The sequence below is a fragment of the Triticum dicoccoides genome, chromosome 4A (assembly GCF_002162155.2).
Source record: "Triticum dicoccoides isolate Atlit2015 ecotype Zavitan chromosome 4A, WEW_v2.0, whole genome shotgun sequence".
Lineage (NCBI taxonomy): Eukaryota > Viridiplantae > Streptophyta > Magnoliopsida > Poales > Poaceae > Triticum > Triticum dicoccoides.
Genome location: NC_041386.1, coordinates 105,190,684 through 105,205,265, shown reverse-complemented (window position 1 = coordinate 105,205,265; position 14,582 = coordinate 105,190,684). Strand labels below are relative to the sequence as shown.

The 14,582-nt window shown below is 52.7% G+C and overlaps 1 protein-coding gene across 1 annotated transcript; it reads left to right on the top strand.

Annotated features, from left to right (window-relative positions):
* Nucleotides 1-7,401: 7,401 nt before the first annotated feature.
* LOC119285268 lies at nt 7,402-8,356 on the top strand. The gene has a single exon (XM_037564509.1). It carries the CDS (start codon nt 7,538-7,540, stop codon nt 7,835-7,837), a length of 300 nt encoding a protein of 99 aa, XP_037420406.1. The 5' UTR covers nt 7,402-7,537; the 3' UTR covers nt 7,838-8,356.
* The last annotated feature ends 6,226 nt before the right edge of the window (nt 8,357-14,582 follow it).

Genomic DNA, 14,582 nt, shown 5'->3' with positions numbered 1-14,582 from the left:
GCATCCAGCTTGCCCCACTGCACCTTAGCACGGGCAAGGGCCCTACGGGCACCTTCAATGCAGACGGAGCGCTTGATAACTTCGAGCCTTGGACAGGCCTCCACCAGCCGCCGTACCAGCCCGAAATAGCTCCCAGGCAGAGCCTCTCCAGGCCACAGCCGAACTATGAGGCCCTTCATGGCATGTTCGGCCGCCTTGTGGAGCTCGACCAGTTGCTTCAGCTGGTCGCTCAGGGGCACGGGTTGTCCAGCCTCGGTATACTGAGACCATAACACCTTCTCTGTCGAGCTGCCCTCCTCGTCTCGATAGAATGCGGCGGCATCAGACACACTCCGGGGAAGATCTGCGAACGCTCCTGGAGAGCTCTGGATTCGGGTAAGTAACAAGTAACTCACGTTTATGTGTTTGCTTTGCATAAAGAATGCCCTACCCGCCACTATCTTCTTCACCTCATCCAACTCCTGGAGGGTCTTCTGGGATTCGGCCTTGGCAGAATTGGCATTTTCAATAGCCTCCGCAAGCTCGGACGCTCGCGTCTTTGAGTCAAGCTCCAAACTCTCATGTTTTTCCATGAGAGCCTGGAGCTCTTGCCGTACCTTGCCAACCTCGGCCTCATACTTCTCCCGCTCGGTGCGCTCCGTGGCCGCCCTCTTCTCGGCCTCGACCAGCGCTTGCTTAAGGGTCGCCACCTCAGACGTGGCCCCTACAATAGCCACGATAATCCTGTCATTTTTTGCAATTACACCTTTATATATATATTTAAACAAGGTATTTCTTACCTTCATTGTCCTCGAGCTGCTTCTTGGCGCGCCCGAGCTCTTGCTCGGACCGCTCGAGGTTCTGCTTTAGCGTGTCCACTTCCGCAGTCAGTGCGGCGGACGCAAGCAGAGAAGCCTGCATACGCATATTGACTCCTTTTTGTTAGACTCCTGCGAATTATATTTGATCCTCTATTCGGCTTTTCTTCCCGAACGCCAAACAGATCATCAGGGGCTACTGTCTATGCAGTAATATTATTTACGCATTCTTTACTTACCTCAAAGCCTGTTAAAAGGCTAGTACAAGCTTCAGTCAGTCCGCTCTTGGCGGACTGAACCTTCTGGACCATCGCACTCATAATGGTGCGGTGCTCCTCATCGATGGAGGCGCCTTGGATCGCCTCCAACAGATTGTCCGGCGCCTCCGGTTGGACGGAGGTCACCCGCACGGTGGGCTTGCTCCTCTTGGAAGGAGGTCCCCCGCCAGACTCTGGAACCTTTGAAGGTTCCGGAGCGGTGTCCGGCCTAGGGCCGGACTTGGAGCCCTGGGGGGTTTCATCCCCTTTACTCCTGGAGTCCGGGAGGTCGCCTTGTGGCGCCTCCAGGACCACCTCCTCCCGGCTTGGAACCTGTTGGGACAACACTTCGGTGTCGTCCATAGGGCGGGGGGAGGAAACCGTTGGAAGCGAGTTCACATCCGACGAGTCCAGTGAGCCGCTCGATGACGCGTCGAGCCGGTCTTTGGGTGGGCTACATAAACATATTCGACATAAGGGAAAGCTGTGTAATAAGCGAATACTATGAATTACTCTGGTATCCGAATACTTACGATTTTGCCAGGGGCTTGGCCGCCACTCCTCTCCGCTGTCGTCGGCGTCAGTGGAGTAGTCCGAAGGAAGGGTTTTCCCCTTCTTGGACCCTCCGGCCTCCCCAGAGAGGGCGGCCTTCCTTTTCTTCTCTCCTCCCGCTGGAGGGGGAGAGGTCTCTTCTTCTTCCTCCTCGTCGTCACGGGAGGAATGCGCCTCGAAACCGTTGGATGACGGATCCGACACCTCCTGACGCCGGGCACTCTTTCGAGTCCCCGTGGCCTTTTTCGCGGCCTTCTTCTCCGGCACCACATAGGGTGCCGGAACCAGCAGCTTTGCCAAGCGAGCGTCCGCTGGGCCTTCGGGCAAAGGAGCCGGAGAGTTGATTTGTTCGGACGTCACCTACCAATCCTGTCAAAGGTAAGGGAGCTTAGATCCCGCATGGAGTCAAACTATGAAAAACTGATATCCTGTAAAAGGAAAAAAACAGCTTACCGCAAGAGCGTGACGCTGCGTACTGAATCTGCGATCCTCGGTAGCGGATGCGGGGGCCTCGGTGCCCTTGAAAAGCACCTTCCAGGCATCTTCGTACGTCGTGTTGAAGAGCCTGCTCAGAGTTTGGTGCCGCGTCGGGTCGAACTCCCACAGGTTGAAAGCCCGTTGTTGACACGGGAGGATCAGGCGGATGAGCATAGCCTGGACTACGTTAACAAGTTTGAGCTTCTTGTCCACCAGGGTTTGGACGCATGTTTGGAGTCCGGTCAGCTCTCCTTTTTTACCCCACGACAGGCCCGTCTCCTTCCAGGAGGTGAGCCGCGTAGGGGGTCCGGATCAAAACTCGGGGGCTGCGACCTATTCGGGGTCGCGCGGCTCGGTGATGTAAAACCACCCCGATTGCCACCCCTTCAGGGTCTCCACAAAGGAGCCCTCGAGCCATAAGACGTTGGACATCTTGCCCACCATGGCGCCTCCTCACTCCGCCTGGTTGCCGCGCACCACCTTCGGCTTGACATTGAAAATCTTGAGCCATAGGCCGAAATGGGGGCGGATGCGGAGGAAAGCCTCGCACACGACGATAAATGCCGAGATGTTGAGGACAAAATTCGGGGTCAGATCGTGGTAATCCAGACCATAGTAGAACATGAGCCCCCGGACAAATGGGTGAAGAGGGAAGCCCAGTCCGCGGAGGAAATGGGGGAGGAACACCATCCTCTCATGGGGCCTAGGGGTGGGGATGAGCTGCCCCTTTTCGGGAAGCCGGTACGCGATGTCGTTAGACAAGTATCCGGCCTTCCTCAGTTTTTTGATGTGTCCCTCCGTGACGGAGGAGACCATCCACTTGCCTCCCGCTCCGGACATGGCTGGAGAAGGTTGAGGTGGGGAGTGCGGACTTGGGCGCTGGAGCTCGAGTGCGCGAGAATGGATAAGCAAGGGAGGAAGAAGGCGTAGGTGAAATGGTGGATCCTTATCCCCTTATATGGGTGGACGCAACTACGTGTCCCCACCAGCCTGGTAAAACTCGCTTATCTCCAAGCGCCGTAATCAATGGCGCGGTTGGGTTACCCACGCCCGTATTGATGAGAATCCCGGAATAAGGGGACACGATCTCTGCTTTAACAAGACGTGCCAAGGAAACCGCCTCGCATGACGCGCTGAGGTGGGATAATGAAATGACTCGGATAAAGGCTTGGCCGTGGTGTGTCACACTACGGAATACGTCAGCAGATTAGATTTGTGTAAATATTATTCTCTCTATGGCAATATGTGGAAACTTATTTTGCAGAGCCGGACACTATCTTTGTGTTCAAAATCTTCTATGAAGTACTTGGAGGAGGAACCCACCTTGCAATGCCGAAGACAATCTGCGCGCCAGACTCGTCATCATTGAAGCCTGGTTCAGGGGCTACTGAGGGAGTCCTGGATTAGGGGGTGTTCGGATAGCCGGACTATACCTTCAGCCGGACTCCTGGACTATGAAGATACAAGATTGAAGACTTCGTCCCGTGTCCGGAAAAGACTTTCCTTGGCGTGGAAGGCAAGCTTGGCGATACGGATATGCAGATCTCCTACCATTGTAACCGACTTTGTGTAACCCTAACCCTCTCCGGTGTCTATATAAACCGGAGGGTTTTAGTCCGTAGGAAAACATACACAACAACAATCATACCATAGGCTAGCTTCTAGGGTTTAGCCTCTCTGATCTCGTGGTAGATCTACTCTTGTACTACCCATATCATCAATATTAATCAAGTAGGACGTAGGATTTTACCTCCATCGAGAGGGCCCGAACCTGGGTAAAATTTCGTGTCCCTTGCCTCCTGTTACCATCCGGCCTAAACGCACAGTTCGGGACCCCCTATCCGAGATCCGCCGGTTTTGACACCGACAAGTCCCATTTAAGAAGGACGGTGACCTTCCACTGGGCCGATGACAGGTGGGGCCGGCCACCTGTGCGCATTGGTGTTGGCGGGTGGGAGGTAGGTGGTCGCCCCGTCACGCGGCCAGACGCGGACGAGCGGCGCGTCCATTCGGTGTCCGCGGCGACCCAAACCCGGCGCAAGTTTACGCTCGAAATGGGTCGACCCGGACACAAAACGGACCAGATGGGTCCGGGCCGTCGCGCGCTGGCCCGTCTCGTTTGTCCCTTTTACCCCAAACGGATGGGGGCGGACAGGATAGGGTCGCGCGGTGGAGTTGGCCTAATAGTGGAGTGGAGTGGAGGAGGGACCCCTCTCGCGCGAGCGTTTTTGTTTTTTTTTTCCTTTTTCTCGGCGACAGGGCAGCCACAGCCCACTGGTGCGTCCATTCTCGGTTTCTTGGCCCAATACGGTGGACCCATCCATTTGCATTTCGAGTTTTCGGCCCATATGACGAGGGCATGGCCGAAAGGGCACCCGCCCCGCCGCGGGCGCGCAAGATTCGGCGACTGGCCGACCTATGCTGCGGCGTGCGGAAAAAGCACGCAAAAATCAACCGAGACGACGACTCCATCGGGATGCGGCACACGGCTGCACGTGGGCATCACGGGCACGGCAACGGCCGGACGTGCCGCCTCGCGCGCCCGTCCACACGTCGGGTCAAAGCACTCATCAGGCGAATCGGACACAGATCGCCAGCGCCGCACGACTGCGCCGAACCGAACCAAAGAACCCCATGATGAAATATGGCGGTGAATCCCTAAATAAACTGGACGGTGAATCAACCAAAACCGGCTGCAAGATTTTACGCCGGCAGAACAGATCCAAACCCAAAATGGCTTTATACTTTTCGAAAACGCCGATTGGACGGGAACAAAAAATGAACAGACGGACGGCGGTGGTTGTGGGGCTGCATCGCCAGAAGACATGTGCATTAAATCACCTGCTAGCCCTTTGTGAACACGAGGGAACACGGCCAGGCCCCGCTTCAGGGCCCATCTGACTCAGCCCAGATTGGACTGAAAATGAAAATTCCCTTAAAAATGAATTGCAAAGGTCATCCTCGTCTTTTTTAAACACGGTACACTCAGACACTCATTGACTCATACATATAAATATATACTCACCCCAATAAACATATCCACGCACACCCTACCTCTATGAGTATATTCAAAAGACTGAGATGACACATCAATTTGAGATTGACAAAGCCGCCACATAGCATTTGTAATCGACAGGAACATCTCCTCCTATTAAACGCACATCGTCAGAAGACCTAAAATAAATCCAAAAAAATGCGAGCACCGATGTCAAGTCTATGACATGAACCTTTATGGGTTGAGGATATCACTATCCTACTAACCACCCAACCATAGATTGGTTCGCCATCCTCACCTCTTTTGATGATGACAAATGGAAAATTGTATGTGCGTCACTTGTCACAACCAGTGAACTTTAGCGAGATTTATTCTCACATGCAAAAAATGACTATATCCTCACTAAAGTTCGCTACTTCTGAGAATAAATCTCACAACGCATGATTTATTCTCACTAAAACGATATAGTATGTCTTAAACCATGTGTTTATATCATGTTTTCACAATAAATCTCACAACGCACGATTTATTCTCACTAAAACGATATAGTATGTCTTAAACCATGTGTTTATATCATGTTTTCACAATAAATCTCACAACGCACGATTTATTCTCACTAAAACGATATAGTATGTCTTAAACCATGTGTTTATATCATGTTTTCACCGTCCATTTCTTACATGAGATTTTTGAAATTATATCACATGTTAATCTACCATTTTTGTGTGAAATTATGCTTTTGAAGTAAACTAACATGTTCTTCCAAATTGTACTAACCAGTGCTTCCAAACGAAACAAAATTGTCCTTCCGCAAGGAAGTAAGCATTTTTTTTTCTTTTGGGGTATTTCTGGAAAATGTTCTATGTGTGTTTTAAAAAAGTTTCATCTATACTAAAAATATTCAATGTATATTATAAATAGTTCAATTTGCATAAGAAAACCATCTTATGTTAAAAATAGTTCATTACGTTAAAAGAGTTCGTTGTATGTAGCAAAAAGCCCACAACGGATCTTAGGAAATTGTTTAGTGAGTACTTAAAAAAATGTTCACAACATACTGAAAAAATGTTTGTAGTATATAGGAAACTGAAAGAAGAATAACCATAACAACAAAATGAAAAACTAGGAGAATGGGATTTCTTTCCAACCAGGAGGAATGGGTGTGTTTATTTTTAGATTCGTCTTTTCAAAACAAAATATCTCGTGAATCATGCATCCAAATTACAAATCATTTCCATCGTTACATTTCTTACGTCGAGATCTTCAAACTAGATCCATTTCTTACATTTTGGACCTCCGGCCCAATAAACCCGAATGGAAAGAGTACTTAGTGACATATTGAGTTACTCAAAAAAAACTTAGTGACATACTATGGGATTAGAATGAAGAAATTTCAATTTAGATTAGAAATATAATATTTGTGTTGTCTCACCTTGAAGAATAAAAGATAAGAAGAAAACAAAGTTTTCTAAGAAAGAATAAATAAGTCCCCTTGTTATTACCCATAAAGAAGAAAGAAAAATACTAAAGAAAAAAAAACGGTGACAAAACTTGGACACATTTACACAGAAAATGTGCTTTTTACAACGTACATGAATACACATATAATAGGGGAATTTTTGCAAAAAAGAAGTTTTCTGATAAGGAATGAATTTGTCGCATTTATTACATTAAAAGGGAACAAAAATATATAAACTAATAGTTTCCATAATAATGATGTTTTCTAAGAAAGAATATAGTTGTGGTATTTGTATTACCCTTTAAGAAGAAATGGAATGCAAAAATAAATAATGACAAATTGTGCACACAATTTACATAGAAATTGTGATTTTTTAATGTGCATGTATAAGAATATAATACTGGACTTTTCACAAAATAAAGTAGTTTACTAAGAAAGAATGAATTAATGACATTGATATTGCAAAAATAATGATGTTTTATAAATAAGAATGAATTACTAGCATTGCTATTACCCCATAAGAATAAAGAAACTAAAATCTTCTAAAACAAACGATGAAATAATTCCCACACAATATGCAAAAATAAGCATATACTCCCTCCGTTCCAAATTACTTGAACTAAAACCACGACAAGTAGTTTGAAACGGAGGGAGTAATAGTGAATTTGTTTGAAGATTATGACAACAGATGGCAAACTCTTAAGAACAAGCATGATTGAAGATTATGCCCATAAGTTATGTGCAACCGTGCAAAATCAACAGGTGCCAACATAAATCTGTGTACGCAAAGAGACTCGCAATTACTAGAAATCCAAGCCCAGTCCAAGCATCCATCCATCCCACTGGATGGTCCAGTTCACCCCCATCCTCTCTCCAGCCTCACCCGTTATAAATAGTGTGGATTCCTCAGTCCTCGCACTCCCCACATTCCCTTCTCTCAGTCTCCACCACTTCACCCTCCCCTCCAAGCATACAACACTTCAAGAAAAAGCGCAAATCCATGGAGTTCTACGATGACGAGAAGTGGAAGTTCTCCAAGAAGAGCCGGAACAACGGCAGCTGCAGGCGCGTCTCCAGCGGGGGCGGCGGCGGCGACCCGTTCCTCAAGAGGTCAGCCAGCACAAGGGACCAGGCGATCGGCCGGCGGGGGAGCGCCGCCGCCGCGGCCGCCTCGGCGAGCGGGTGCGCGGCGCCTTCGTTCTCGAGCCGGTGCGCCGGGCTGGTGAAGGAGCAGCGGGCGCGCTTCTACATCATGCGCCGCTGCGTCACCATGCTCGTCTGCTGGAAGGACTGCTCGTAGCCATGGCCTCCCGCCGCCGCCGCGCTCAAGATCTCCCGCCCCCGCCCGCCGTTTCGAGGATGTCGAGTAGGCGGCTAGTTGGGTGATGTATGTACAGATCAGCCTCTTGCTTACTAGGAGTCTTGTTTTTCGTTTCCTTCCTTTTTTTCTCGCCCCATCTCTGGGACGGTTCGTGGAGAAACTGCCAGTGCTTGATTAGTTAGTGATTAGTAGCAGAGTAGTTAGCGCTCCAAGCTTAGAGGAGGTGGTGCTGCATGTGGGCAAGTTTTGGGATCACCTTCTGAAGGAGACGGGGGATCTTGTTATTGTTGCAGCTGCTGCTGCAGAGTGCAGAGCAGAGGCTAGCTAGGAGAAATCTGAGACAGGGCTGCCCGGGCTAGCTAGGCCTAGCTGAAATCTAGTGGATCTTCGTCTACTCCTACTCCTATTGTACTGCCAGTGCAAGGCTGGAAAGTTGTGACTCCTGTATGAATGTATAGGTAAAGAAATGAGACGCCACAACATCAACATAAACTACTATTCTGTGCTCCTCCTCGATCTTGTCATTTCTCCTGGCCACGGGCCGCGGCAAGGATGCTAAGTAGAGAGAGGCGCAAGTGGACATAAGAGGAATCAAATGGTTGTGGTGGAGGAAGACGAAGAAGAGAAGAGTGGTGGTGAGCAGAGGAAGAGCGTTGCTTTGGGATCAGGGAGGGAGAAGGGGGCAGTAAATGGGGATGGCGACGGTGATGGCATCCTCTCCCTTGTCCTCACCCTTCTGGGACTGCCATTTCTGGCGTGGCCAACTGACGCCACTCCATTATTGCGCCCCCTACCTCGCCATCTCCCTCACCCTCAGCTTGGAGCCAGCAAACACACAAACGCAAAACAGAGCGACCCAAAGAAATACGCACGCACACGCAGCCATGAGTGCCTCGCTTGGTGGTAGGAGCAGTAGCTAGGACGCCCTGATCTGAGGCCGGCCGGCCGGCCGATGCAGTTTTTAATCCCGTGTGCAGTCAGTGGAGTAGGCCTCGGAATCCATTGTTAATAGCCGGGAAAAACGGGCTGTTCGAGCGGTAGATCGATCAACATCAACGGGGGGAATCAAAGCATCAAACAGTGTGCAAGGCAGGTTTTTGCTAGCTGTACCACCGGTACTCCATGCCGCTCCTTTCGGCTTTGCCCCTCTCGCTCTCGCCCGCCCTGCTGCTGCAGGTGAGTCGGGCCACGCCTCTCCTGCCGCTCCACGCAGGCAGGCGCGGTACCCCGCCGATCGATCATCATGCCGCACGGCGACGCCGCCATTGGCCGCGGCGCGGGAGGCCACTGTGCGCTCGTGTGGACTGGATCGCGGGCCGGGGTCGCCTTCGCTGTGCGTGCACGCACGCACGCACGTACGACGACGGCCCGTGATCTCTCGCGGCTGGAGAGGCGTTTGGCGCGCACCGGGAGCACCTGAATCTTCACCTACACACGCCTGCGCGGATGCGCCAAAACGCACGCGCGCATGCGCATGCATGGTGGCGATCACAACCTTCCGATGATCGTCTCTTCCCAGCACGCGCACGGCACGGCAGCGATCAGTCCGTCACGACATCCTGGGATTTAGGCAAATCTGCGCTGCAATCAGTAGGTGTTGCCCGAACCAAAAACTCTTTGCTGGAACGGGTCGGCAGCGTGACGGGGACCTGGCTAGGAGCAACAGAAGAGGCGGGCCCGGGCGTTTTGGGCTCTTGCGAGCGCGAGCAGGAGCAAGCAATTAGTCTGCTGTTACAGGTTGGTGGCTGGGGAAAGCTACGTGAGGTATCGTCAAGTGAGTGATGGAACTCGTGTCGAAAATAAAAAGAAAAAGAGTAATGGAACTGTGGTGGTGCCGAACCGAGGCCCCAAATGGAGAATGAGAAGGAACTCCGGTCCACCACCACGGCGCCCTACCCTTTTTCTCCTTCGGATCACGCGAAAACTAGTCTTTCTCGTCGCACAAACCTAGGCATGGCAGTTAGTTTACGATATCGCCTCACTCCTGCCCGATCTCCCAAGAGACAGACTGAATCATCTCGCAGAATGTGGCGAAGTCGGGTCAAGAGAAGACGTACGCTTTCAGGCTTGCTAAATTATGCTAGTATAAGTTTTTATTTTATAAGTAATTAAGCATGGGATGGACTCGGGTCCCCTGGGTCGGTCACACCGGACCCCGGCCGGTTGACGGAGATGCATGGGCTCTTCACGCCCAAGCACCGAGAGTCCGAGATAGCGAGATCATCACGGCTTTTGCTGGCACGGCAGACGTGGGTGCACTGTGAAACTATTACACCGCTAGCAGTAGTACCAATCCACCACCATCATCAGCTACTAGGTAGGAAACGTTGCCCCGTGGTGCGAGCTCGACACAAGGCAGCACAAGGGGGAAGTGGTCGAGCGAGCACAGGAACGAGCACTGTGCCTCCGTGGCCCCTCTTTTCGTGTCCTGGGCGAGACAGTCCATGTGCCCAAAGGCCCGCACCAAACACCGAAGCGACCCTCCCCATCTTGTCATGCCCTGCCCGGTACTGCTAGTAACAAGTCTAGTACCAGTAGTAGTAGCAAGGATAAGCACGGCTCGGCAGTTACGATCGCCATGCGCGCCACGACGATTAGTAGATCAATCGGCTGTGCCAATCATTCATGCCCATTGTCCAAGACGATAGTACAATGCTCGCTTCACCCGCCCAAGTGACAGGGCCATTTTCTTCCCGGCGTCATATAGAGCGAGAATTTATCCATCTAGACCCTATGAGATATATCGTCTAGCATATACACTGTATATATGAAAGAAAGAAAATAAAAAATCGATTCGATTGGGTTATGGCCGGCGGGAGTACTATTACTACGTGATGCTTTGCTTTTTCATCATGTTGCCGATTGCTGCTGGATTCTTCGGGTGAGTGCTCGCTAGATACTCTGATGATTGTAGCCGCCGGCCCGAGATGCACTTGTGGAAAACGGCATGATATAATTTTGCCTTCCTTGGGTAAGGGGGAAGTTTGTCCCTCCCCGAATCTTTGCGATCGGTAGTAGGAGTAAAATCCATGTCAGAGCGCGCGTGCTAAATCCTGTCGCACGTTCGTTTGACTCGACCCGGCTGGCGCTCCTCGTGCTCGTTTGTTTGCGGCCCCTTGTTTCGGTTTCGTCTTTGCCACAGCTTGTGTAAACATGTCTGTGTTCTTCCCCCTCAGTCGCCTTGTGCATGTGCTGCATCAGGGTTTGCGGATTGTTAATCCGTGTGGTAGTACAGCAGCATATGTAGTTTAGATCTGCTGGCAGTAATGTGCCGTTGAACGTACTACTACTCCGCTTCTTTTCCCGGGGCCGTTGAACGTACTACTACTCCGCTTCTTTTCCCGGGGCCGTTGAACGTACTTGAATGGCCTACTCTTACCGGCCGCAAGGTCGTCCTTTTTCCTTTTTGCAGAGTATTCCGCGCAATAACATACAGACCTGGCCAAACGGGCCGGCCCGGCACGGCACGGCCCGACCTGTGCTAATCGTGCCTGGCCCGGCACGGCCCGCCATGGCACGTTTAACAGCCGGGCCGTGCCGGGCCGTGGGCACGGCCTGATTAGTAAACGGGCCGGCCTGATGGCCCGTTTAGCACGCTGGACTGCACATTTTCAGCTTGCTGGGCTGGTTTTTAGGCCTATTGGGCTATATTTTAGGTATATATATATATAAAAATTCTGAAAAATATATATAAAAAAATTAAACGGGCCGTGCCGTGCTGGCCCGCGTGCCCAGACTCCAGGCCCAGGCACGGCCCAAGGCATGCTGCGTGCCGGGCACGGCCCGTTTAGCCCGTGCCGTGCCTGGCCCATGGCGGGCCATGCCGGCGTGCTCGCGGGCTGGCCTATTTAGCCCGGCCCGTTTGGCCAGCTATAATAACATAGACGACAAGGGGGATTTATAAATCTCGCGGACAATAGCACAGGTGAGAAATTAATTGGGTACGTTCCCGTTAGAAGGAGCGTTTAGATCATTAAAGTAATGATGTAAACGCACATACATTTCTTCACAAAGGGAGTATAATTCGGCAACAGAGTGTGATGGCACGATTGTTTTGCCCGCGCAGCGCAAAACGAGGAAATGCGGCAAGGAAGGAAACGCCTCCCGGCAACGCAGCACGGGCCGCGACTTTTTTCCCACTCGAGTACACAGGGGAACGGAGCAACCACCCACCCGTGCGCGCGGATGCGACAGATGAGAGCCTTTTTCTCCGTGCTCTCGAGAGTTGCCGCCGCACGCACGGACGCACCGAGACGGACGCAGGTGGAGCCGGAGAGGACGGGGTGGGTGGGTCATCATGGAAATAGGTTTCAGCACCACCGCCCGCAGATGTGATGATGCTCCAGACCGCCCGAGATGGAGGTGAATACACAAGCGGCATGGATGGATCCCCACGCGCACGCACGCACGGCATTGCCGACCTGAGCCATCCAATCGGCCGCGGACGTCCGTGCGCGCGCGCTGAGAGGAGGCGGCACGCTCGCTTGGTCCCATGAGCGCTTCATGGAGCTCTTGGGTGGCATGCTGCACTAGGCAGCTCTCACGTCGCCGGGAACTCCTCGGCGTCCCCGAGCGTGAGCTGGTCGTGCCGGTGGTGCTACCGCGGAAAGGAAATGGGTCGAGCCAGCACATGTACTACATGGACGTGCGTCCGTGCGTGCCCGAAGATCAACGCTGCGCTGCCGGCTGCGACAGGGGCGGGATCATGGGCCGTGACGCCGACCGTTGACCGGCCAGACACAGCGGTGCGCGGATGCATGCATGATGGGCATGGGCTGGAGTCCGACGGTACCAGCATCCCGGCCGGCGTCCAAGCATGCATAGAGCCGACGAACGGCGTCACGGCGACAAGGCTCAACATCACACGTGGGAGTGGCGGCCCCACGCCCCCCCACCAACCGGATCCTGGGCCCGCCCGGCTGATTTCCAAGCCCGGACCCCGGCGGCCGGGACCGTGACGGCGTACGTACTGCCCTGCCCGTGGGTGGCGCGTCACGTCGCCGTGGCCGGCCGCGTACGCCGGCGCCTCACGGCGTGGAATCCACGGCGGCGAGCCGGGGAGCCGGGCCACGTGCGGCGGGCCCTCGCCAGCCTCTGTGCCGTCTGTCACGGCACGCTCGCGGACGCATAGCCCCGGCACGGCGTGCGTGCTCACATGAACGGCGGCTGGTTTCACACCCCAGACTGAAAACCTGTGTACGTACGTACTTTTTATCTGAGGTCTCGCGCCTGGCCCCTGGAAGATCTGCCGGTGGACTCAACAAGTTTCAGAGAAATTTTAGACCACGCCCACGCAGGTGCTCAGGTACTAGTACGCGTACGCATGCATGTGCACGCGAGAGAAGATGATATACTGCTGCACAAAAGTGGGTGGCTTTGACTATTTGTGATGGATGACCACGCACGCACGCACCCACCCACACGGGCGACGGGTACACGACCAACTCCACTTCCGTCCTGCAAGTGCAACGCAGACGGTGCAGGCGTGCAGGTGACTACTTGAAGGCCAAGTTGATTCTTGCACCGCCACAAGGCTGCTCTGCGACTTGCTGTCTGCTTTTTGGAGTATAGCTAGACTTACACACTTGCATGTATTTTTGCCCACGGCCCAATATATGTGGAAATGGACAAAACTAGCCCTTTTGTGAAACATCAACACAAAATAAATTCAATCTGAAAATATTTCGTAAAATGACCCTCTTTTGCATGAGACCCGGGACTGGGGTGCCATGGTAGCGACATCTAGCATCACGCCCCGGCCTAAGACGTCATGCCAAATAGCATGGCGCCTTAGCCCGGAGTGTCATGCTATCTAGCATGACGCCCTAGCCCCAAGTGTCATGCAAAAGGGCTACTTCATGAAATATTTTCATATTGAAGTCATTTTATGTTGACGTTTTGAAAAAGGCCAGTTTTGTCCGTTTTCACCCAATGTGGAATAAATCATGTTTACTTAGAGCATCTACATCCGGTCACCCCCTAATCCGCCTCAAACGTTCAGGCGGATGGTCTGATCAGTGACCGGTAAGAAAAAGCGACCTAGACGTCTGCTTCAAACCGGCCTCAAACGCCCGGGCTGACCGCCTGACCCCCCCCCCCTCCTCCCCCTCACATCCAGACCAAATATGGGATGGATATGGGGAAGCCCGGGCGTGACCGAGCGCGTCTGCCATGTCGGACCCGCCCCACTCCAGCCCATCTGATCCCACAACTAATTGTCCCCATAAGCTCCCCAGACGAAAACCTAACCACTCCCCTTCGCCCCCAAGCTCCCGTCCGGCGATTTTCGACCTTCTCCGTCATGGCAGGCAACAGATCTGACTTTGACCTGTCTGGATCCGTCGACGTCGACTGGGTTTCATCCCGTGCGGGTTGGAGGATGCAATGGTCGTCCGCATTGCACTCCGCCGCTCCCGGGAGGACATCGCCAACCGTCAGCGGGATTTTTACTACGCAAGTCCATTGCGTCGGCGCATCGGACGCTCGGATCCTTGGGAATGGATCATCAAGGTCCTCCCAGGATCCTTCCAATCTTTCTTTCCCCATCACCGGTCCGCCGGAGTATGAGAGCTACCGGGACCAATGTGCCCACCGTGGGAAGGAGGGGATAAGGGCGGCCAAGGCCCGGCTCGCTATCAAAATGGCGGTGGCGGAAGCGGCTGATGCGGCGGCGCTGGCTGTCGTAGGGGGGATGCCATCCGCACCTGCATTGTAAAGAAGCGAC

Bases quoted from the DNA above. Each gene is read 5' to 3' on its own strand.
- LOC119285268 (XM_037564509.1), top strand. From the start codon at position 7,538: ATGGAGTTCTACGATGACGAGAAGTGGAAGTTCTCCAAGAAGAGCCGG.